Raw genomic sequence first — 24,548 nt, 5'->3', positions numbered from 1 at the left:
CACATGGTGGGACATCCCTGGAGAAAAACTTCCAGCCTTTTTTACACTCCCAGGGAAGTGTGAATTGGTGAATTTTGGAGAACAGACAAGGTCAAGTGTGCTCAGTCTCCTCTTGGTACACTCTCTGGGGTCAGCAGGCTGACAGGCGTATTCCCATTTGCACTTGGCTGCACGTGCTTGATGCAGCAGCTCTGTGGAGGCTGCAGTTTTCCCCCTGGGGCAGAGACTAGGAGGTATCTGTGTCTGATTTATGGGTGGAAGTAACTAGTGCTCTTGATTGTCCATCTAAACCACATCCTCCAGACTAGCCTTTTTTCTGTAGCAAGGCTGGTATTTGCTATATATTCATCTTATTGCTGTATCTTCTTCATTGGTTTCTGAACTAGGCTAAGTAGAGGAAGTGTCCTTTACTGACCATCTAACAGCCTGATATTCTACTAGGGGGAAGATGTACATGTGTTTTCCTTTGCAAGCCCCCCTTCCCCTCTGGCTTTCTTGGGTTCCTGGCATGGGGATAGGACTCAAGGGATTGATACAAAAACACTCACCTGACTGGGAAAGCTGTGACCTGATGTCAGGGCTTCTGTGGAAGATGAAGATATGAGGCCGTCTGTGGGTTTCTGGAGAGCCACTTTCAGGACCTCAATGTCCACACTGTTTCCTCCAACTCCGCTGAGTCCCTGGTTCCTGCTGCACACCCTTTGACCACTTTACCTGCCCCCCAATCCCAACCCGTCCTATAAGCAGGGTCTCCAACTTTCTTTCCCTTCCCATAGAGTTCAGGCCTTCCACCTTTACTTATACCAGGGACCTCAAAATTGCTGGGTCTCCTCTAAGTGGCCCAAGCTCTCCCAATGTGGGTCCCTCCCCTGGGCTGGCAGGTGCTTGGCACCTCAGCCTCCCAAGTCCCACAAGTGAAGCCCTCCCTAGACTCAGCCTCCCTGAAGATACACTGACCCCTAACCTGTCACCTTCCCTCCTGTCAGCCCCTCTCCTGTCACCTCCTCTCCTGTCATCTCCCCTCCTGTCACCTCCCCTCGTATCACTTCCCCTCCTGTCAGCCCCTCACCTGTCATCTCCCCTCCTGTCACCTCCCCTCCTGTCACCCTCTCCTGTCATCTCCCCTCCTGTCACCTCCTCACCTGTCACCTTCCCTTCTGTCAGACCCCTCCTGTCACCTCCCCTCCTGTCACCCTCTCCTGTCATCTCCCCTCCTGTCACCTCACCTGTCACCTCATCTGTCACCTCTCCTGTCAGCCCCTCTCCTGTCATCTCCCCTCCTATCACCTCCCCTCCTGTCAGCCCCTCTCCTGTCACCTCCCCTCCTGTCAGCCCCTCTCCTGTCACCTCCCCTCCTGTCACCCTCTCTCCTGTCATCTCCCCTGTCACCTCCTCACCTGTCACCTCCTCTCCTGTCAGCCCCTCTCCTGTCACCTCCCCTCCTGTTAGCCGCCCTCCCGTCATCTCTCTGCCTCACTTCCTCTCAGGTGCCCCCCAAGAGCCCCTTATCCCCCAGGCCTTCCCCTCTCGCTGCCAAGTCTCCCGTCACACTCACCCAGAGCCGCCAGTCTCTGGCTCTTCTTCAAGGGAACTTGCTGCTCTCCAGACCCCCTGCCTTCTGGCCTTGGGAGGGACCCTCCTCAAGGGCCAGTCTTCCTCAGGAGCCCCTTGGTGGCCTCGCCCTGAAACTTTGCTCCATAGGTAGCTCGGGGCTGACGGACTACCGCGTCTGGCGCGACTGGAAGTCGCGCTCCTCCTGGCCTCGCCCAGCCGCCAAGCCCCGCCCCGCCCCGCCCCGCCCTCAGGCCCAGGCCTCGCCCCAGACCACCCAGGCCCCACCCAAGCACCGCCCACCAACACTGGCCCCGCCTCCCGCTCGGGGGCGCGGCGCGCTCCGCCTCTGAGGTGGCCGGGCTCGGCGTTCTGATTGGCCGCGCGGGCATCTGCCCATCGCGCTCTGGTGTCGGCCGAGGCGCGCGCCTGCGCAGTGCGCTCGGTGTCGGGCCAGCGGCGGTACAGGTCCCGGTACAGGCGGCGAGGAACCCGGAGCGCGGCGGTGGTCATGACGGAGGGCACGTGAGTGCCCGCGCGCCGCGACCCCGCGCGAAGGGAGGGCGCGGTCGGGGGCGCTGAGGAGGGGGCTCGGCAGCTCGGAGGCTTCCCGCGAGGCTGCTGCGCCGTCCGGCCTCGCCCACCTTCTGTGCGGCACACGGGCCCTGGGGGGCGGTGGGGGCCGGCTGTCCTTCGGCGGTGTCACCTGAGGCCGCTTGGGGCCGCTTGGGGCCGCTTGGGGCCGGGCTGAGGAGAGCCCGTTGGGGCGGGGGACGGGGATCCCGGAGGCAGGTGCCTCCACTGCCGGAGAAATAGTGGCGCGGTGTTAACTGGACGCAGAAGCGCGCCAGGCGGGTTTATTTTGCAGTTAGAGGAATCGTGTCTGCTTGTAGGTTGTTGAAGTGAAACGCTAAGTTCGTTGCGCCCTGGCCTCTGACCCAGCGAGCAGGAAGGGTGGTTACTCACTTGAGCCTGATCGTTTTCAGGTGTCTGCGCCGAAGAGGGGGCCCCTATAAGACAGAGCCGGCCACCGACCTCAGCCGCTGGCGACTCAGCAATGAGAAGGGAAGGCAGACGTGGGCGTATTTCCCAGAAGAGAGCCCCGGCCGAGGGCAGACTGGGCTGGAAGCTCACCTCGTGGGACTGGACACCGTGAGTGTGGATTCTGCCCCTCCCCTGCAGTGTCTGGGACACGACCAGAAACCTGCCTCTCCCTTCTTGCTACAAGCACCAAGAACCAACACAGAGCTATGAACAGCTAGATGTGAAGGGTGGTTTTTCCCCTTTGTTAAAAAAGAAGGGACGTGTAATGTGTACCTGTGTCACTTGCCACCAAAGCTGGTTCCTGCAGGAGTCAATTGGGGTAAAGATAGAGCATGAATTGAATGAACCCCTTCGCTTCAATCCCTTTATTACTAAGCTGTGTGTAAGAAGCTGCTCTAACTTTGTTTTTATGCAGAAAAAGAAGTTTTTGATCCAGTGAATTTCGTATGAGAAATTCAGTTAGTCAGAGAGTAGCATGTACAAATGGGATCTCCCTGTCACTGTGCCATCCCTTGGTCCCTTTCCTAGAGAGGCCTGAGTTCCAGGTCTGGATGGGCACCAGTGCCCCACCCCACACTCTTGGACATGTGGTTTACTTAAGATGTCTCGGAGAAGTTGTGAAGAAATTTGCAAATGTGTGACTGGAAAACAAAGCCATGAGAGTGTAGAGCCATTCTTTCACTTGCTGAAGTGGCAGTACCATCATCAGAGTTTCAGACTTTTGATTGAAACAGCTGAAACTTTCAAAGTGGTTCAGATTTGTTACTTTGACTTGGGCTGTAAGTGCTGAAGGCTTCTCTGACGCAGCCGCAAACCCCTCAGCTCTCATCTCTTCTCTCCTTTGCAGAGGAGTTACTTTAAGGAGTTGCCCAAAGCCCACACCGCCTGTGAGGGGGCTCTGAATGGGATGACATTTTTCGCTGGGCTGCAGGCTGAGGATGGGCACTGGGCAGGTGATTACGGTGGCCCGCTCTTTCTCCTGCCAGGTAGGAGGGTGCTGTTGTGACCTGTGGGTAAGGCCACCTTGGGGCATACTTGGGGTCCTGGCTTGATCTGGTTCAGGCCCTTGGTGAATGTTTGTGGTGTGAATGAGTGAACAGGTAAAAAACCAGCTCACACAGAAAAGGGCTGGGCAGATTGTCCTGGTGTTGGTGCCGGGGGATGGGAGTGGAAGGCACAGCTAGCTAGTGTCCTGAAAAAGGAAGCAAAGGGTCCTGGAGGTGCTCAGGGTGGTGGATGGGGATCTTTAAGTCCTGTGTGGGCAGCCTGTATGAGGGAGCTCACCTGAAGGGGTGGCTGGAAGAGCTCAGATGGGAGCTGTAGGTGCAGGCTGGTGAGTTGTAGGAGGCTTGCGGTTGGGCCTCCTGGGTACAGAACTGGTTTGGCTAGACAAGACTGTTTTGCATTCTGGGAATGTTTTTCTAAAGAAATGCTCAGTTTTGTAATATGGGAAACTCTCTTCCATGAGTTTATGCAAAAGGACCTTTTCCCTTAGTGGGAGCAGCACTGGGAGTCTGTCACCTCTTTGACTCCAAGCCCTGCTGCCTCCTGGACTGTATAGCTTTGTGCCTTCCTGTCCGGGGACCCATGGGCTTGTCCTTGGGGGCAAGTCACTGGGCTCTTTCTTACCTTGGCCCCCTCTGGAGCCTGTTGAGACTGTCCCCAGGGATCTTCCTGGGGAGTCAGTGACTGCATTGGCTTGCTCTGCCCCTGAGCAAGGTGACAGGACTTCACCATGCCTCGGTTGCCCCATCTGTGATGTGGGGGTGTTGAGAATTGGATGTGGTCACACGTGCGCAGCACCAGGCCCTCTGTGGGCGATTGGTCATGGGGAGGCTGCGTTGGCTTGTGCTTGCTACTGCAGCTCTGGGCTCTGCCTGCTGCCCTGCTCGCACCCTGCAGGCTGGGGCTTTCCTCTCTCCCTCTGGACTCTGGACAGACCATCTTTCTCAAGTTGACAGTGGCCTGTTTGGGAGTGCCATACCAGAGGTCTTCTGTGGCTGGCTGAGGTTTGCGTGGTCTTTTCCTGCTTTAATTTGGAAAATGCCTGTGGAGGTCAGGATTCTGCGTGGCCCGTGTGACTTTGAGTATCACTGTGGTGATCACTGATTCTGTGGTTGGACCTCCTAGGCTCTAGCTCCAGCCCCACATTTTAGAAGCTGTGCTTCAGTTTCCTGGCCTGTGAAATGGGGAAGACCCTGGCTCTGCTTCCTGCCTGTGTGTTTCCCTGTCTTGACAGTATCAGACCTGTTATGAAGGGAGATGAGCCGTTTTCTGTGAATTTCTGTGGCATCTTCGCATCTATCTGCCCTTCTTGGGTGGGTGTGTCCACCGGGGCTTCTCATGCCTCTGAGTCAGGCATCTGTTCTATGGCGTGCGTTGTGGCCGGGGCCTGCCTGAGACTCCCTATGCTGGGTGCCATGGGCATTGGCTGATAGAGCCGATGCCAGGGGTAGGGTGGAGGGATGGGGGTTGGCCTGTGAGCACCATGCTCAGGAGGGCCAGGCTGGGAACAGAATTTTCTTTGTGGGTAATATTTATTGTTGTCCATCTTCCCTTTTTGCAAAGGAACATGTGCTATTAAAAAATTTAATAAAACAGGATATGTACAATTAAGCAAGTAAATGTTACCCCATTCCCAGAAGGTGTGTCAGTAGCACGGGACCTGGAGTGTCCGAGTGGGCTATGCCCGCCCCATGTGGTGCAAGTACCTGTGCTGTTGCTGCTGCTCCATGAGGCCACAGTCCCAAGGTCCCCGAGAGGGCCGGGAAGAGTAGCCTTCCCAGGCTCGTTTCCTTGCGAAGGAGACCCTAGCCAATAGTTCCTTGTTGCATGGGGTTCTTCTCGGGAGGAAAGGGGCCTGGGCTTGGCAGTGCTGAGTACCTGCTCCCAGTGAGGAACGTCTTTTCTGCCACACAGGCCTCCTGATCACGTGCTATGTGGCGCGAATTCCTCTGCCAGCCGGATACAGGGAAGAGATGGCACGGTACCTGCGGTCTGTGCAGCTCCCGGATGGCGGCTGGGGCCTGTGAGTCTGCCAGCCTGGCATCACTGCACGTGTGTACATGCATGTGCACACGTGGTCTTATGTAGGGGTTGCACCTGTTGAGGGATAGGGTGACTGTCTGTGGGCCTGGGGTCAGAGGGAGAGCCTGGCAGGAAGGAAGTAGGCTGGAGGCTGTGTGCAAACTGGGCCTGGGTTTCCCTGGGGGTCTCAGAGCAGGGCTGTTCACACCCTGGGCCTTGGTTTCCCAGCTTGTGTTGTAATGGGTTTCATGACTGATTGAGAAACTCTTGAGACCCACATACCACAGTGAAAACCATCTGGTTGTCATCACTGAGGCAGAAGAAAACTTTTCCACTCTGGGACGGCAGCAGGTAGAGGGGGAGCCGGGCGGTTCTCCCCGCCTTTCGGCCTGCCTTTCTGTGGTGTGCTCGCTCTGGGAGCAGGGCCTCTCCCCAGGTGGTCAGCCACCTGCCCTCCTGGTGGCGGTGGGCCCTGGTGCCTCTCATCCTGCAGTGAGGACTTGGGCCCCTCCTGGGTTGGCTATAGCCACACTGCCAGCCTTTGTTACAGAATCCTGGGAGGACAGCGCAGCTCTGCTGGCCTCCTGTATGGGCTCATGGGCACCTCGAACTTCAGGTCCCAGCTCTCTGGCCTGTGGGTCCTGGGACAGCCTCAAGATCTCACCAGTGCCTTCGCCTCCTCTAGCATGCTGCCCCTGGAGTATGCTCCGTGGGCCCTGGTCATGTGTGGTCTGCGGTCGGGTCACTGCCTTGGGCCTGGTCGTGGGATTCAGGGGTGGGAAGTAAACAGAGGAGGCGGTCAGGTCCTGCAGGGTGATTTTGGGACTGTTCAGCTGTCATGGGAGGTGCAGGAACTCTTGCTGGAGACTGACTGTTCTGGGTGTTCTTGTTATTCCATTCTTGATTTTTTGAGGAAATTTCACTGAAAGTAATGGAAGATGCCATTTTCTCACCTATCTCCTGCTCCCATAGGCACATTGAAGACAAGTCCACGGTGTTTGGGACTGCACTCAACTATGTGTCTCTGAGAATTCTGGGATTTGGGCCTGACGATCCTGACCTGGTACGAGCCCGGAACATTCTTCACCAGAAAGGTACACCCTGCACGGCACGTGCTCCGTAAAGAGTTCATGTTACGTCAGCACAGCGAGTGCTTGCACATGGGAAGTAGGCAGGTGCACCTCCACTTCAAACACGGCAAAACACGTGAGCCAGGAATGCATCAAAGCAGAAGTAGGTAGAAACTGTCTGACCTCTCCAGTGCCTTTTTAAAAAGCAGATTAAGGAGGGAGCACATAATTCTGCCTGTTTTACTCGGCGGCGTGGGCTCAGGGCAGCGGCTTGTGCACTGCTCGGGGGTGTCCTGGCAGGGCCGCCCAGCCGCGCAGGAGTGGCAGGAGACAGTAGCGCTCCGCTTGCACCCTCCAGCCTCGGTCTGCTGTGTGCCCGGCAGGGTTTCAAGGGGGTGGCTCCTCTCCCCTCATCCCAGGGAGGCCCCGTGTCTCCTGCTGCCCCTGGAGCATTCACTGCTGCTCTGCAGAGCCTGGCGCAGTCTTGCCCACCCACCTCTCAGGCACACTCCTCGATCTGCTCGTCCTCCCTGCTCTGCTCACACGCAGGGGCTTCCGTCAGCACCTTGAAGCCCCTTCCTGCCTCTGGGCTCTGCGTGCACCGCTTTGTCCACCTGGGACATCCTGCCTTCCACCGCATCCCGCTGCCTCAGGAACTCCTGTCCAGCCTTCACGCTGGGTGTCACTTTTCCTGGTCTTCCAGGCTGGCAACACCTCCCTTGTGCTCTCTGATGACAGCCTGGCTTCTCCACACAAATGTTGCTCTTGTAATGGATTCATCGTTAGCTTCTGGGCTCCCTGCTACGGGGTATCGGTGCTGCTTTCTGGTTCCCTGCCTGTGAAGGAGTGTCTTCTGGCCACACTTGCCCAGTAGCTTTGTGGGTCTCTGACTTCTGCACACCTACGTTTGGGCTGAGGCCTCCTGCTGAAGCACATCCAGGACAGTTTTTCTGTGCCTGGGATGGGTGCTTCTGGGGTGGCTCCACACGTGTCCCCACAGCTGCATTGAAATCCAGACTGTGCCACGTGGGGTTAGCACAGATGGGGGCGACAAGGCGGGGCCCCAGGAGGGAGAAGGCCGAGGGCTCCACTCACCTCCCCTCATCACTGACCCCCAGCTCACATGGACGCGGGCTGCCCTGTGCATCTAGGTCACTCCCCTTCCCAGGTTGCTCCCTGCCTGCGCTCTTTCCCGGGGGGAGGGGCTGGATGCACCTGTCCTGGGGCAGCTGTTGGTTCCACTGGTGGCCTCGGTCCTGAGCAGTTCTGGAACCTGCTTCTCATGACAGGGAGAGGAGCCTTAGTGGCCTGCCTTCCGGAGGGGTGTGCGTGATTCCTGAGGGTCTAACCTTAACAGCCAGAGATGTGACGGGGGCCTGGTCTCTCCCCCCAGGTGGTGCTGTGTTCATCCCCTCCTGGGGGAAGTTCTGGCTGGCTGTCCTGAACGTGTACAGCTGGGAAGGCCTCAACACCCTGTTTCCAGAAATGTGGTATGCTTCCCTCTACAGTTGATTTGGTGGCCTGTCGCCACAGTCTGATGAGTAGGGTGACGCAGCCCTGGGTCACTTGCTGCCTGTTGGCCAGATAAGGGACTGTCCATTCTCTGCAGTGGGCTGGCGTCAGAATCCGGGCGGGCCCTCGCTCGGCTGAGTCCCACAGACATTGGAAGGGTGCTCCCCGGGGACGGGAGGGAGGGGGTGCTGTGGGCTGGGCCTGGGGCAGGGGCCTGCCAGGCTGACTTCGGGACTGCTGGGTGGGGAGTGGGGCGCTGGCCTTGTTGCACGGGTGACTGACCGTGTTGTGCTGTTGTGGGCTATTGGAGCGCCTGTAGGAGTAGAGTGAAGTGACAGTGGCACCGCCCTCACTGCCCCGCACGGGGTGCCGCACTGGCCTCCTGTCCCCGTCAGGCTTGTGGGTGAGTGTTGTTAATCCCGGACCTCTGCTCCCCTGTGAGCATGTCAGTGTGCATCTCTAAAAGATGAGAGCGCTCCTTTCAGCAAAACCACAGTATTGTTTAAATACTTAGCAAAATCAACACCAGTTCCGTGTTGTGTGACACCCGTAAACCAGCATTTTTAAACATTTTGTGAGTATCTAATGAAGGCTGCGGACGTCTCTCCAGAAAACGTCACGTACATATAAGTGCCCAGCATCACCTCGAGGGGGGGAGATCCCTGGAGCGCTGTCCGCAGGATTGGGCCCCCAGGAAGCGGTCAGGGCGGGTGCGGGCCTCGCGTTAGATGAATTTGGTGGTGCAGAGGTGTGAGAGGAAGGGGCCCATCAGGAGATGACAGCAGGGACCTGATGAAGGGCCGAGGGCCAGTCTGTTGGGCAGACCTGCCTGTTAGGGGCAGGGCCCCTCAGGAGCATGGCTGTGAGGTGCCGGCGGCTGTGCCCACTTGCTCTAGAGACAGCAGCACCCCTGTGTCCACACTTGAAAGGGCCCTGGGCTGCAATAGGGGGCCGGGGCCCCTGCTGACACACTGCCCCCCCCCCCCAGGCTGTTTCCTGAGTGGATGCCTGTGCACCCCTCCAAGCTCTGGTGCCACTGCCGACAGGTCTACCTGCCCATGGCCTATTGCTATGGCACCCGGCTGAGCGCCGAGGAGGACCCGCTGGTCCAGAGCCTCCGCCAGGTGAGCCTGACTGTGCATGCCCACTGGCCTAGGGGCCCCTCAGAGCTGAGAACCCTGTGGTAGAGCCTCCACTCCTGCCCCCACACAACGGACAACGGTTCAGGGGCTTGTGGGGTGGGGTGGGCTGCAGGGCATCTGTGGAAGCAGCCCTGGGATGGGATTTGGGGTGTAGTGTGCTCATGAGGGCCTGCCCTGGGAAAGGGGAGGGGGAGGGAGGTCTGGGTCTGAGACGCTGCCCACCCCCTAGGAGCTCTACGTGGAGGACTATGGCTGCATCAATTGGCCGGCGCACAGGAACAGCGTGGCCCCCGACGAGCTGTACACACCGCACAGCTGGCTGCTCCACGTACTGTATGGTGGGTGCCTCCAGGACACCAGAGTGCCAGGAAGAGCGGAGGGACACTGGCCCACGATGAGCCCCCTCCACTCTTCTCACTGTCCTGGTGTCTGGGTCCTGCGGGGACGGGGCCAGCTGTGTGCACCTCGTGTCCAGTGGACCTGCCTAGGGCTCCGGCTCCTGGACAGAGGATTCAGAGCCCAGGGCCTTGAGGGGCCTGTGGTCCCATCTCTGTCGGGGGGAAGGGGCAGAACCCCACGAGGCCCAGTCCAGGCCTGTCTCCCACGGGACCTCTTGGCTGCTCAGAGTGGCCGGCCGGGGGTCGTGTTCCCTCCCGCGTGGGTGCGTTCATTCCCTCACTCATTCTGCAGACAGGCTCTGGGGTGGGAGCTGGGGCCCTGCCTGGTTTCAGTCAGGAGCCTGCCCTCCACCTGCTGCAGTGGGGCAAGAGGGTTGGTGGGAGGACTGGAGGGGGGGCCCAAAGACTGCCCATCGAGGGGCGCCTGTGCCGGGGCTGGGCGGAGGCCGGGAGGCCCTCCATGTCTGGCACCCCCTGATGCCCTTGCCCCCCGCAGCATTCCTAAACCTGTATGAGTGCCACCACAGTGCCAGCCTGCGGCAGCGGGCCATCCAGAAGCTGTACGAGCACATTGCGGCCGACGACCGCTTCACCAAGTGCCTCAGCATTGGCCCGGTCAGTGCCCCACCCCCACTAGGGGTCTGGGCTGGGGTTGGGGGAGGACTGGGGCGGGTGGCCCAGAGGCCTGTGTCCGTGGAGCTGGGAGGGGGTCTCACGGGTGTGAGGTCTCCCACTTGAGGCTGCCAGTCCTTTATTTGGCACGTGGGTCTACTTGGGCCTCTGATCCCACAGACTCCTTTGCTTGGCCCTCCCTTCCATACCTACCACCCCGTGTGTCTGGACTGCTGCCTCCAGCGGGGAGGACTGCTTTTCCGCCCTTGGCCCCCCCACCTCTAGTAAACCACTGCTTGCCCTTCTACGGGGGTTGGAGTGCCAGGGTGCTTGCATTCCATTCCTGGTTCCTGCCCAGCCTGGTGACTCGGGACCCTTGCTTCTCTGAGCCTCTGGGCCCCTGATCTGGCTTTGCCTCGTGGGGCCATGCACCCCAGCGGCCAGCGCAGGGTTGGGGAGGCTGGCCGCAGCCCCGGGGTGGTGGGTGCCAGAGGCAGGGTGGTTGTGAGCCTGTGGGCGGGCTGTGACGGTGGTGCTATGCTGGGTCTGCCCATGGGTTCTCTGAGCCCAGGGGGCTCTGTCCACGAGCCCCAGCCCGGCCCTGCTCCCAGGCGTTTTCCAGGCCATGTGGGACCCCAGGGGCTATAAACCACAACTGCCCCACTGGAGTGGCTCGTTGTTTCCCTGTCAGTCAGCAACAGCGGGTTCTGTGTGGGCTCTGACTTAATGCTGTGTAAAGCAAGTTACAAATGAATCTTAATGGGGTTTTGACTGATGAGACCCCAGTGGGGGACGTCTGGGCCTCTAGACTGTCTGCTCTGACCACGCAGACCCTGCCGCACAGGTCTCGTCTCTGAGTCCCTGCTGTGCCCCTCAGACAGCCCTGTCCTTGGCCCCCTGAGTTATCTAAGGTAGCTCAAGACGCACCACACCCTAGGTGCCCGCTCGGGATCCCCGCCTTGCCCATTACCTGGTGGCTGGCTCTGCTCACGTCACCTCTGTGAGTCACCCTGCCTCCTTCCTCCACCGCACATGTGCCTTGGCCCCTTTCCCGGGGCAGGGCTGCAGCCCGATCTCTCCATCTTGGGGCCTGGAAGCAGCAAGTGCTTGGGAAAGTGGCCGGGAGCCAGGCTGTGCTGCAGCCTCGTGGGGTCGGGCTGTGGCCCTCCAGCCCAGGAACCCCTGCAGGCATGGAGCAGAGCCTGACCAGGCTGTGTCTCCTCCAGATCTCGAAAACCATCAACATGCTCGTGCGCTGGTACGTGGACGGGCCGGTTTCCACTGCCTTCCAGGAGCACGTCTCCAGGATTCCTGATTACCTCTGGTAAGCACGGCGGGCAAGGGCGGGGCTGAGGGAAGGCCAGGCGTGATCCCACAGTGTGGCTTCCTGGTAAGGGTGCCACGCACCTGGAGTAACACTTGGGACCAGGAGTTTGAGGGTTTGTGGAAGCTTGGAAACTTCAGGTAGTTCCGGAAGGTAGAGTAGGAAGCCTTGGGTGGCGTGTCAGGAGGGCCTTGTTGACCAGGAGAACTGGTCAGTCGTGGGTGGTACCCAAGAGTGGGGCCCCTTGTTGCAGGCGACCACGGAGGGTAGGCACGGCCCAGTGTCCCACAGGGTCCTGTGTTCAAGGGCGGCCCTCTTCCTCTGGTGGCCCCTCATAGCTGGGTGGGGTTGGGAGCTGTCCCGTCGCCCCTGCTGAGCGAGTGAGTTGCTCTCTGGACCGGGGCTCTGGGCCACCTTGACCTCCAGCTCTGTGCCCTGTACTCCCTGACCTGGATGCCTCTCTTAACAGGCTGGGCCTCGACGGCATGAAAATGCAGGTGAGGGCTGTGGGGCCTTAGCTACTGGCTTCCTTGCGACCATTCCTGCCTTTCAGATTTGTTAAGATCCCCAAGTCACTCCTCCTGACTAGTTTTGTCAGCGCGAGGTGAGCGCCGCAGTTCCCACCTGGTCCTGCATCTGGCGGCCCCTGGCTGTCCCCTGGATGTGTGCCATCCAGCGGGATGCAGACAGGCTCTGCCAGCCTGACTGCTGCTGGACAGCTGATCTCAAAGCTCGCATGCTGGGTCTGGCCGATGGGGGCAGGACAGCAGCTGGGTCCTGTCAGGAGAGCCCGCGCTCCCAGCTGCCCTTAGCTGAGCACCTGCAGAGCTGCCCCTTCAGGGTCCTGAGACGCACTCTGGGTATACCCTTCCCTGGCATACCAGGCCACCGTTCCGTGCTGTTTGGCTGGTTCGGTGGTCTGGTTATTGTAGGTGGTGTTCCCCTGGCTTATTTCCTGTGCTTGGGGCCTGGGCGTGGGGCTGCTGGGTCCCAGGGCAGCCTGGGCTAACCTGGTCCTGTACTGGCTGCAGGGGCCTGGGAGCTGTAGGGCCCCCTCGGGGCTGTCTGCTGTCACTCTGTGGAAATGTGGCTCCTCCAGCAACGCTCTTGGGTCACACTGGCCTCTGGGCCCTTTGGGATGGGCACACGTTGGCCCAGCACCACCCCTGCCCCACCCTGTGCACTTACCAGATGTGCCTCAAGCCCCACGCCCAGCTCTCTGACCCCTACGCTGCCAGTCTTGCATGAATGGTTCCCAAAAAACTCAAAGTGGAAGAGGGTGACGGGCCCCTGAGTGGCCCCACGTCCCCTCTGACATTCCGGCGCTGGAGCCCACGGGACTTCTGGCTCTTACAAAACCTCTGTGCCAGCCCCATGGAGCTCAGTGGGGTTTCGCTGTGGGATCGCTGGTATCAGGATTCCATCTGAGAGTCTGAACCTTGAAGTTGCCTTGTTCAACAGTTTCCTGAGTGTTCTCTCTGGGGTGATTTGTCCCTAGAGTGCCCGCCTGCTCTGTGCCCTGTATTTTCTGCGAACTGGTGTTAGGCCCTGAGGCTTGATCTAGTTCAGATTTCCTTTGGCCCGGCGGCTGTCCTGGCTCTGTGTTCTTGCCACACATCGTCCTGCAAAGCCGCGATGTCCGTGTAGCCTCCCCTCCCCATTACCCACATGTCTGTCACCATCCTGCTCACCCCATTACCCACATGCCTGTCACCATCCTGCTCACCCTGCGCCATTATCCATAAAGCAATGGGCAAGCAGTGGAGGCCATGGGAAGTGGTCATCCAAATCCTGGTAGTGCTCTGAGAAAGCCCTGTCCCAGCTGCTGGCTTGCTGAAGGCAGGTGGGGCTCCTGTCCATGTCCACCTTTAGGACCAGTCCCTCTCAGGCCCTCGTGGGCTTTAGGGCTGCAGGGCCCAGAGCCTCGGGTCAGGAGTCAGCTGGGCTCCTACCTCTTTGCAGGAGCTGGTGGAAGCCCTGAGACTCTTGCTTGGCTCTCTAGGCGCCCGTCGGATCCAGGAGGTGGGGGGTGGGTGGGGGCAATGCTGCGGCTGGGTAATGCTGTCCTCTCTGCAGGGCACCAATGGCTCCCAGGTCTGGGACACCGCGTTCGCCATCCAGGCTCTGCTGGAGGTATGTGGCTCTGTCCCCCATTTTCCAGCCTCCAACTGCCCTTTCTGTGTGTCCATTCCTGCGCCTTGCTGGGCATGGCACCTGCTGGCCCTGACCCTTCGCTCAGCTGGGGTCTGAGGCAGTGGCTTTGCCTGGCCGCTCTGGGAGGGGCCTGGCATGAAGGCTTCAGGAGCAGGGAGCCTTGTGAGGGCTGCTCCCGAGGAGATGATGTGGGGCTTCTAGGTGGGTGGGGGGGGCTCCAGGCACTTCTTAGAACTCAGACTGCTCTGACGGGTACCCTTGAACACGTACTAGTGAGAAACAGGAGTGTGCTTTTATGCTGGTGGGAATGAGGTTGGCACAACTTTCGGGAGCCCTGGGGGGTGGTTTGGGCCACGTTGGGGGCCTGCCTTAGACAAGGCAGGGACCCTTTGGGCACAGGCCGGGGCTGGCATGGTGTGGACCATCTCTTCTGCCCGCTTCGTTGCTCCAGTACACCTTTCTGACTTGTCTGCAAAACCCAAGCATCCCTAGACTTGGCTGGGTTGCTCCTGGTCCCCAGTGGTGGTCAGGTGTCGCCAGGATCGTCCAGAGACCAGTCGCCCGTGCAGGCCTCTGCTGGTGAGCCACTCACTTCCTTCTCCTTTCCAGGCGGGTGCACAACACAGGCCTGAGTTTTCGTCCTGCCTGCAGAAGGCGCACGAGTACCTCCGGGTCTCCCAGGTGAGACCAGCCCAGCCATGCCTTCCCTGGGCGGGGCACTTTCTCACCTCTGTGCTCTCCACTCAGGGCATGGCCCACTCAGGGTGGGGCAGTGGGGCAGTCGGCACCGCCTGGAGGGCCCCGCACGTCCTGCTGTGCCAGCCCCTCCTTGCTCTGGTGTCTGTTCAGTGATGACATCCCCTCCCTGTTTCCCACATGTGCCCTCGGATGCTGCCCAGGTCCCGCACAACTTCCCCGACTACCAGAAGTACTACCGCCAGATGAGCAAGGTACGCGCCAGCCCGCCACCCAGGTAGCCTCGCCTCGCCTCTGAGGCGCTTTCTTCAGCCTCCTGGGGCCTCCTATTCTGATGGACGTACCCAGGGTGTTCCTGACTAAGGAACCTGCACAGACGTAGCTGAGCCACGTGGGCATCACGCCACGTGTCACAACAGGGACGTTAGAGAAGTTGTCAGAACATGAGCTAGAGAGACGGCAGAGGCAGGGAGGGCAGCTCCTGTGGCGCGTGAGGTGTGGGCGCTGTCACAGCGGGCCGCTTGTGCCCGTCCCGTGGTGGAACCCGGAGGGCATGATGCTCAGGGGCTGTAGTCCTTGTAGAGTCGGACACCCGTCCACGTATGTGTGGCCTAGGGCGGCGGCTGTCCCTCCGCAGTGGATGGGCCTCGGCTCTGTGTGGGTGTGGGAGGCGCCACAGCCTCGGGTGGCCCTGAGGCCCAAGCGTGCTCTCGGCCTCTGCCCATACTCACAGCCCTGCACTTTCCAGGGTGGCTTCAGCTTCAGCACGCTGGACTGTGGCTGGATTGTCGCCGACTGCACCGCTGAGGCCTTGAAGTCTGTCCTTCTCCTGCAGGAAAAGTGTCCCTTTGTCACCCAGCACATCCCACAAGAGCAGCTCTTCGACGCTGTCGCTGTGGTGAGGCTGTGGGGGTGGTGCTCTGGTCACAGGGTGCTGAGGGCGCTGTGCCCTCCCCTCCCCATGGGCTCTGTCTGGCGAGCTCCTTACCAGACTGTGTGAGCCTGCAGGGGCACGTCCTCTGACAGCATCTGTGCATGGAAGACAGTGAACTTGCACAGGGCCAGCGGGAGGCCCTGGCTGGGCATGAGCCTAGACCCTCTGGGAGGGGCCCTGGGCTTCCCTGGTGGGTGTGAGCTGGTGTCCTGGGCCAGCCAGACGGCGGGGGGCAGGATCCCTGACCAAGGGGGTTCTGGTTCTGGAGGCTTATGGACCCAGCTGCTCCCACAGGCCTCGCTTGGGAGGGCTGGCATTCTCCACTGGTTGCATGAAAACAGGAGAGCTGTTTGGTTTTGGGCAGAACCCTCCTAGCACGTCTAGGTTTTGTCCAAGTTTTACAGAGGAGATCACATAGTTCCGTGGCACGCACGTGACTTGTAAGTGATGAGCGTGCGCGTGTCGAGAGTGATCCCAAGTGGTCACGGAGTGCCTGGTTGATAAAGGTTGCAATCCACTGTTCTGGGCACCCGAGGCTCTTGGTTTAACATGAAAGCCGGCTTCCTATTCCCCTTGGTTCTTAGCCTTGGGATGTTTCCGGAACACTCTGTCATAGTCTGTGGGCTCCTGTGTGTGCTTGGTGCGTGGGCAGGTTCTCAGGACCTTCCCTCTCTGGTTTTAGTTGCTGAGCATGAGAAACCCCGATGGGGGGTTTGCCACCTATGAGACCAAGCGTGGGGGACACCTTCTGGAGCTTCTGAACCCCTCAGAGGTCTTCGGTGAGTAGTCAGATGACTGTACAGCCGCAGATGTGGGGGTCCTGTGTGTCTGAGATGGGTTCTCCTCCACAGCCCAAGCTCTTTCCGCTAGCAGAGGGCAGTGTCAGCGAACGCATTGGCAGACGTTGGCGGATGCTCCAGGAGCCCGCAGGCCCGGGGGGGTTCCGTGCTCCTCAGCTTCCGAGGGTGGCACTGACCCTGGGTGTAGGTGGCCCAGCTGCTGTCCGTCTCTCAGAAATTGGCAGGATTCACACCAGCTATCTGGCCCGAACGTGGGCTGGCTTCATGCTCTCTTCCATGGAGGCCGGCCTGTCTCCTGAGAGGTCCTCACGGAGCCCCTGGCTCCTCGCAGGGAGGTGACAGCAGGAACCCGCTTGCCCATGTCCTCCTGCCGCGGCGTGCGCAGGTAGCCTCTGTGCCTCGTACCCTCCTGCCAGGTCTGCATCGATCACTTTCCTGTAATTGACAAACAAGGTCCAGTCGATGCCTTTCCAGAGAGTGCAGCTCTGCTGTGTGCCCTGCTCCTTCCCCTACTGACCTGGCTGTCCTGCAGCACAGATGGGCCCCGGGCCACCCGTGAAGGTGCCACCCTCCCACTCAGTGGCTGGTTGCTGTGACACTGCCTCGTCTCCCCTGGGGAATGGGCAGGCTTGTGACGTGCTGTGCAGACTCTGCATGACTGCCCAGTCGGGAAGTTGAGGGCAAGCTCACCTGCCTAAATCCACCCTTCCCTTCCCAGGGGACATCATGATTGACTACACGTACGTGGAGTGCACCTCGGCTGTGATGCAGGCCCTGAAGCACTTCCACAAACAGTTCCCGGACCACAGGGCCCGGGAGGTCAGGTAAGGGCGGCCTCGGCAGGGAGGCGCTTGGTCACTCAGCACAGGTGCCGTCAGCTCGGGGCCAAGAGCTCAGACACCGCCAGCCTTGGCGTCAGGAGTGAGCCACTCACTTAGGCCCTGGGGCTCAAAGGAGAATGTTTCTAATACTTCTCCATTAGGAATGATGTTAGCCTTAGGGTTTTGGTAGTTACCCCTTTTCTTGTTAACAGAGTTCTTTCCCTTCACAGTTTGCTGAGTTGTGTTTTCTCTCTGTGGTGAATAGGTGTTGTATTTTAGCAGATGACTTTTCTGTCTCTACCGAGATGATTATCTCCTTTATCCTTTAGTGCTATAGACGATTATTTTAGGTTTTTCTAATGTTAAAACACCTTTGCACTTCTGGCCAAACTTAACTTAGTACTGACAGACCGCTGCTGTGTTCCGTCTCCCCATGTTTAGTTCAGGTTTCATTGTGCTCATCAGTGAGCAGCCTGGAGTCTTGTCTTCACCACGTCGCGCTCGTCTGCTTGCTGAAAGGCTACGTCGGGTTCGCAGAGTGGACTGGGGAAAGTGTTCCTTCCCCTTTCTGTTCCTAGAGGAGTTTGTGTAAGATCAGGATGATTGCTCTTGATAATCTAGTAGCGTTCACTCGTAAAACGCCAAGACCTGGAGTTCTTTTCCTGGGCAGAGTTCACATTTTGGATTCATATCGTTAGTGAATAGGATTGTTCAGGCTCTTTATTCTTGAGTCAGTTTTAATAAGTTAATTTTCTTATTTAATAAGCAATTTGCATGTTTTACCTAAGTTTTCAAATGTATTGTCTGAATCTTTCTTGCTTCCTCTTCACTTTCTAATTTGCACTGTCCCTGTAGCTGCCCCTCCTTTCTCTGCAGCTGCCGCCAGCTTGTGCCTTCACCCTCAGTGCTGGTGTCTGCGCTGAGGGGCAGTATGACCGCAGACTCGCTGGCTGTCAGCTCACAGTTACCGTGGGTTGGGGTCCAGGCACGGCTGAGCGGGGGCCTCTCCCTCGGGGCTTTCCCAGGTTGCAGTCACGACACTGGCCAGGCCTGGGTCCTCGTCTGAACGTCGACCGAGGACCTGCCCCGAGCTCATTGCTTGTTGGCAGGTTTCCACCCCCTGTGGAATGCCAGCCTCAGGGCCCCCTTTCCTTGCTGACTGTTGGCTGGAGCCATACTCAGCTTCTTGCCCACAGGCCTCTTTGGTGGCTGCAGGAAAGCCAGCCTGCGGGTCAGCTGGTCACAGACGGGGCACCGGCGCCAGCTGGGGCTGCATTCCCAGAGGCGGGTCAGGGTTGGGTGGGTGCTCACCTTAAAGGCTGTGCTCGCACCTTCAGCTCTGGCCTTTTCAGAGAAACCAGGCCTTTTTCATAAGTACCGGTTAGACCTATGACGGGCTTTCTTTGTCTGCTGAATGTGTCATTTTCCCTCATTTTTAATTTATTTAAAAAATTCCATCTGTGCGTTTCACTCAAGCCTGTGTCAGTGGCCTTGTCTTCAGGGACCCTGAGCCTGTCTGTGGCCGCTTCTCATGTGAGTTCATCCCTGAGGTCCGACTGTCCTCTTGCATTTCCTCTCGCTGCCCCTTTGCTCCCCTCCCGAGCCTGTAGCCACTGCTCTTCAACTTGCAACTCCGCTCGGAGTGGTTTATTCCACGTATTCTAAGGGAGCCCGTGGAGCGGCGGAACTGGAGTAGTAGGTGAGTTGCTGTCTCTATGGAGTGTCCATCAGGTCACCCTCCTGTATTCCAGGGAGACCCTCGAGCGGGGCCTGGAGTACTGTCGGCAGAAGCAGAGGGCCGATGGCTCCTGGGAGGGGTGAGTGGCGCCTGTGGGTGCGGATGTGGTGGGGTCGCTGGGGCTCGCACTGCCCAGAGGCCTCTGGACGTGTTCCTGGTGGGCCTTCTCCAGTTTGAACACCAGGCCTTCGCCCTGGTGGTGGTCGCGCAGCACGTTACTCAGAGGAGTTCAGCTGAGTGTGCTGGAGGTGCTCGGGCTGACGGTGGTGGTGGCTCCTCGTCCTTTCCTATGGGCTTGGGTCAGTTCGTCTTGCTTGGTGGTTCCAGCACATGGAACTATCCGTGAGGCCAGGCTGGGTGGGTGTGTCTTAGTGTGGAAGGCCCCGTGGATTCTTTCTTGAAAATACCTGCACCCCTGCCCTCACCCCTGGGCTGGAGGGCGTGCCAGAAGCCTGTGGTCTTTGCCCTGTTTCCTCCTTGTCTCCTGGCAGCTCCTGGGGTGTGTGCTTCACCTACGGCACCTGGTTTGGGCTGGAAGCCTTCGCCTGCATGGGACATGCATACCACGATGGGTGAGTGTGGGCGTTCCCCCCGTGGGGGAGCGGGGTAGGGGAGCTTCTCAGCAGGACACTCTCCTGGGCATGTTTCTCTCTTCGATGTTTGATTTGGGGGTGTTACAAACAGTAAGATAAGGTCAGTGTTCCTGGAAACATATGAGCCACCAGGTTGCACTGAGGACTTTCCTGGGCTGCTGAGCCAGGAGCACCGTCTGGTAAAAGGTGCTTCCTGACTCGTGTGGTGGAGGGCGCCTCTGCCCTCTGTCCTCCCGCAGCTGGCCTGGCCCCCACACGCAAACCCCACACTAGGCAGGAACAGGAGGGCCGGAGGCCAGGACACTGGCTGGGCTGGGTTGGGAGAAGGGAGAGGCCTTGGGTCAAGCTGTCTCTGTCCACTTCCCCCAGCTCTGTTTGCTGGGTAGGTGTTTAGGGGGTGGTCCCCTCTGGGAGGCCATCTGCACGGACATAGCATCTCACTCTGTCCTCCAACAACCATGGGAGCAGGTATCCGCCTCGTCACATCAGACGTGGGCTTCCCCTGGTGCCCCTGCCACGTGCCCCGAGGAGGCCTGGCCAAGGTGAGGAGAGGGCCCTGGGACCCCTGGGTGATGTGGCTCCTGTCTTCCTGGCCCTGCAGGGTGGCCTGTGCCGAGGTCTCCCAGGCCTGCGACTTCCTGCTGGCCCGGCAGATGGCAGACGGAGGCTGGGGGGAGGACTTCGAGTCCTGTGAGCAGCGGTGCTATGTGCAGAGTGCCCAGTCCCAGATCCACAACACGTGTTGGGCCCTGATGGGGCTGATGGCTGTCAGGTACGGGCGACCAGACCTGTTGCTGACCGGGGGTCAGGTGAAGGAGGGACAGTGAACCCGGCAGCCGTGGCAGGTGTGGCGGCCAGGCCGAGAGCAGGGGTTGGAGGAGTCAAGGCCTGCGGAGCCACCCTGACTGGTTCCCAGGGCCAGGTGGTGGGTCCTGCAAAGAGGGTGCTGCAGAGAGGACACCTGACAGTGGCAGCAAGGGTAGCAGGGACCCACCGACAGGGCGAGGTGAGGCAGCGCCTGCAGCCACTCTGTGTCCACAGCCAGTGCTGGGCCAGGGATGTGCTTAGGCACGTGCACACCCAGCACACACACGCAGGCGCACACAGATACACGTGGACCTACACACCTGCAAGTGTGCACGCAGGTGCGCACACATGTGCACATGGAGTACACACACGCAGGTGCACACAGCATCTCAGTTTGTGTTGCCCTGTCGGGTTTGGGACCATTGGGAAGTCTTCCTAAAATCCCCTCAAACATGGCCCATGTCAGTGTGAGCAGGAGCAGTGGAGTCTGGGGGCCCCGGGGGCAGGGGGTTTGGGACTGGCCTCAGTCTGCCTCCACTGCTGGGCTCCTTCCTACACCGTCGAGCCTTCCGTTGTCCCACCTCTGCCCTGGATGAACGAGAACTAGCACACGTGGCTTCTGTAGCCCGCAGAGGGCTGAGGACCAGTGGCCGGGTGGACACGTGTCTGGGGGGCAGGAGAGCACAGCGCGTGGCAGGGCCGCTTGGCCCCATTGTGGGCGGGCCTCCTGCCTGCTCACCTCCACCGTGCAGCGTTTCCCACCTCCTGGGGGTGCGGCGTGTGGCTGCGGCCAGCGGGTGTGGCGGTTCAGGGCTGCCCCTCTTTGTGCGGCATTCCACGTTTTTGTTCCTGTGCTTTGCTGTGTGAGGGTGAGGATGCAGGGTTGTCTGCAGCCAGAGCTGGTCTCATCCAGTGGTGGCAGGAGTGTTCGGCGCTCTCTTCCCCCAGGCACCCTGACGTAGCGGCCCTGGAGAGAGGAGTCAGCTGTCTGCTTGGAAAACAGCTGCCCAATGGCGACTGGCCCCAGGTATGCGTGGGCCGGCATGACCTCCATGAAGTGTGTTCGGGCCCCACCTGCCCCCACGTCCTCACGGGGCTCACAGACAGGGTCTCACTTTGGGGATCTGAGAGACGCAAGCAGTACCAGTGAGGGGCCTCTGTTGGAAGTGGGTCCGTGATGCTGCTTGGGTCTTGAGGTCCTGTGCTGTTTGCAGATGAAGCACTGGGTTGGGGGCAGGGCTGGTGGGGCCAGGGAGGAGCTGGAGGGGAGAATCCCACGGGCCAGCACACCCTGGGGCTCTGTCTGACGCCCCGCACTCAGAACGAGGCATAGGAGGCAGCCTCTACCTGCTTTTGCAGGCGTGGGGTCACGGGGTCACAGGAGGCTGACCCCTGACCCGCCGTTGGATGCGTCTGGGGTTGATGTGGCTGTGAGGGGATGGGGCCCCGCACTGGAGGGCTTGCTGCAGGCATGGGGTCCGAGAGCTGGGATGGTGGGTGGACCACCTGCCCAGCCACCCGAGGCGTGTTTCTCTCCCTGTGTCCTCCCAGGAGAACATCGCTGGGGTCTTCAACAAGTCCTGCGCCATCAGCTACACGAGCTACAGGAATGTCTTCCCCATCTGGGCTCTCGGGCGCTTCTCCCGCCTGCACCCCGACAGCGCCCTCGCCGGCCACCCTTGAGAGCACATCTGTGGGGCTTGGGGGGCTGGTCAGTTCTGGGCGAGGTTGGGGGGTCTCGGCTGGGCCGCGCCAGCCCCCACACTGCCCACTTCAACAGGAGTCCTGAGACCTGCCTGCGGCGGGGATGGGGCAGCTGGCCGTAGACACTGCTTTTTTAGGTTTATTTCTGAGAACAGCTGAGGGAGGGACGGGATGAGCTGTGACCCTGCGTAAAGTGGTGCACGTCCTTGCTGTGGGCGCGACCGGGATGGCTCTCTGGACCAATGACTGAGTTCCCGGGAGAGGAGCAGCTAGGCGTCATCCGTCTCCTGCCTCTTCTGAGTCTCCGGCTGAGGGACGTGACCTCCCCTAGACAGCCCTTTGGGGAGAGGCTGGGCGGCCCTGGTCACCGTGGCTGCTCAGAGGGGAGCCAGACCCTGCGGGTGGCCCTGCCCCGGCTCTCCAGCCCACCCACACCCGCCAGCATTGCCACATCCAGAGGTTACAGTTGTCTGGTAATGACAGAAATGCACCCAGGAGGCCACACATAGCAAAGGGGGACATTAGTGGTCTGATGGTTACCCCAGGGGTCACCATTGTGTGCCGGGGACAGCCCATCACTCACCACCTGCTGCAGACAGCCAGGCGGGCATGTCACCTGGACCCAGGCCACTGCCCCAGGGCACCCTCGTGGCTGCCTCTGACCCCCTTTGTGCTCTGGCTGACGTGAGGGTCCAGTCTCCATGGTGCTGCCTGTCAGGTAGTAAGCCTTCAATTCCCCTCTGGCTTCTAGACCCTCTGGTTTGGCGTGTGTGGCCTTGGGACTTAGGATGGAAAATCCAAGTTCTGGAATTGCGTCTGACCCACGAGGATGAGTGGTTCACATTCTCAGGGCTCGCGGGGTATGGCTGTGAGGGGTCACCAGGAGCTTCAAAGAGGGCCAGACCTAGGCCTGATGTCGCCCCAGGGCCCCCACCTGCTTCTCGTGCACTCGAGGGTCCCCACGTGGTCTGGCGGCCCTGGCTATGCTCCCGTCCAACTGTCCTCTCTCAGGCAGCCGGAGAGACCTCTGGATGCTGTTCTGCTCCGCCTTCCCTGCCCGGAACCCCCAGCGTCAGGCCATCTCCGAGGCCGTGCACCATGTGGCCTTAACTCCCGCAGCTCCCTGTCTCTGCCTGGGGTTCACCTGCTGCAGGGCCTTCACCTGAGCTGACCCGCCCCAGGGTGGCGCTCCTGCCTGCTCTGAGTCCTCAGGGCCTTGTCTTGGCTCCACTGGCTGCCACACCGTGTGGCACGTGGTGGGTGCTCAGCCAGCGCGAGTTGAATGCCACCTATTCCCTGGCATCTTCCTCTGGGGTCTGTTCTGCTGAGGGACCTGTGCTGGGGCCCCTATGAAACCTGGGGGGTTGCTCTTGCACGTCCTCTCTTGGCCCATGGCCTCCCCAGCCCCCGGGAGCTAGCAGCGCAGACGGTGAGTTACCAGTCTGCTCCTTGCAGTGGCCGCTGCCCCTTGCTGGCTCCCAGCCATGGGCAGAGCCCTGGATGGAGCACAAAGTTTCCAGAAAAGAAATGAAAATCTCCTTTTATACAGAAAACGTTATTGAAAGTCACTTACCTGACCGGCTACCTTGACAAGCGGACGTTGAGTCCCTTAGGCAGAAGCCCATCCTGCTTGTGTGTTGTCTCCTCATGGAAACGGTCACGGTCCCTCAGGCACCACACCGGACGCTGGCCCACTGTCCCTGAGTCTCAGGGAACAGGAGAAGCTGTTCAAAGACGGGCAGTTGCACCTCCAGTTATCTGAGGGGAAACTATTTGCCTCGACCTGATTAAAAATCAAGTTCTCGCTCCTGGGGTGAATGAGTGGAGATTCTTGAATTCAAATCATTTTATTTTTGATTATGGGGAGCAGGTTTTGAACGTGTGGGAAATTCTCTCTGGAGCCATGTTGGCTTTTCTGTGTTCACCGGGATGTAAACTTGAGGTCTGAGCCTGTATGGGTTCTTTCACTCACAGTGGAAACTTGCCTCAAGGAGAACACTTCCTTACTGAATGTAACCGATGTTGTTACGTGATTTGATCTTATTCAGGCAACAAAAGTGTTTAAAAAAAAAATCAATGCCGTCAACTGTTGCTTCCTCATTTTTCTCGTTTCTTAGCAACTAATGGTAGGTTAATTGGTTGGCTTGATTTATTTTCATCTCTCCATCTGCAGTGTAAAGTATTACTAATAATTCCCATTGTTTCAAAAGGAAATTAAGGTTGAAAATAGACAAGGGGACGTGAGGGCAAGAAGGTCAGGTGGGGCTGGGAGGGACGTCAGGACACGGGGTACGTGCCGGGGTCTTGCTCACTTGCTGTTGTCGGCCTCCAGACACAGTGCTGGACTTTCTAGGAGGCAACTGGAGAGGGAAACTCAGCGTGAGACAGGCCCCTGTGGCTTAGGAGATGCCCGTCCCACTGCCTGTGGGGTGGGTCTCAAGAACGGGGCATCTCGGCCGCTCCTTGCAGCGCCCTCCACCAGGCGCTGGTCACCGCGGACTCCACAGGGACCGCCTAGTAACAGGGCTTCAAAACACATGAAGCAAAAGCTGGTGGAACTAAAGAGAGTTAAAGTGGGAGATTTCAATAATTGTCTCAGCAACTGTAGAGAAAATCTTCAA

The 24,548-nt window shown here is 59.4% G+C and overlaps 1 protein-coding gene across 1 annotated transcript; it reads left to right on the top strand.

The window, feature by feature from the left end:
* The first annotated feature begins 1,944 nt into the window (after window positions 1–1,944).
* Window positions 1,945–24,013, top strand: LSS (lanosterol synthase). Its single transcript, XM_031461083.2, has 22 exons — window positions 1,945–2,076; window positions 2,538–2,703; window positions 3,443–3,581; window positions 5,515–5,623; window positions 6,595–6,716; window positions 8,086–8,182; window positions 9,193–9,328; window positions 9,576–9,684; window positions 10,241–10,359; window positions 11,583–11,680; window positions 12,150–12,177; window positions 13,757–13,813; window positions 14,444–14,515; window positions 14,734–14,784; window positions 15,279–15,428; window positions 16,147–16,243; window positions 16,983–17,088; window positions 18,837–18,902; window positions 19,315–19,395; window positions 20,018–20,188; window positions 21,172–21,250; window positions 21,775–24,013. The coding sequence occupies exons 1-22, from the start codon at window positions 2,063–2,065 to the stop codon at window positions 21,904–21,906; spliced, it is 2,199 nt and encodes a 732-aa protein (XP_031316943.1). The 5' UTR covers window positions 1,945–2,062; the 3' UTR covers window positions 21,907–24,013.
* The last annotated feature ends 535 nt before the right edge of the window (window positions 24,014–24,548 follow it).

This window comes from Camelus dromedarius, chromosome 2, assembly GCF_036321535.1.
Source record: "Camelus dromedarius isolate mCamDro1 chromosome 2, mCamDro1.pat, whole genome shotgun sequence".
In the NCBI taxonomy this organism is placed as follows: Eukaryota; Metazoa; Chordata; class Mammalia; order Artiodactyla; family Camelidae; genus Camelus; species Camelus dromedarius.
The sequence above is the reverse complement of the archived record's forward strand: the minus strand, read 5'-3'. Positions and strand labels throughout refer to the sequence as shown.

Excerpts from the sequence above, each read along its gene's own strand:
- LSS (XM_031461083.2), top strand. Across the intron at positions 3,582-5,514 it reads CCCGCTCTTTCTCCTGCCAG|GCCTCCTGATCACGTGCTAT; the intron begins GTAGGAGGGTGC and ends TCTGCCACACAG. Across the intron at positions 14,785-15,278 it reads ACTACCGCCAGATGAGCAAG|GGTGGCTTCAGCTTCAGCAC; the intron begins GTACGCGCCAGC and ends TGCACTTTCCAG.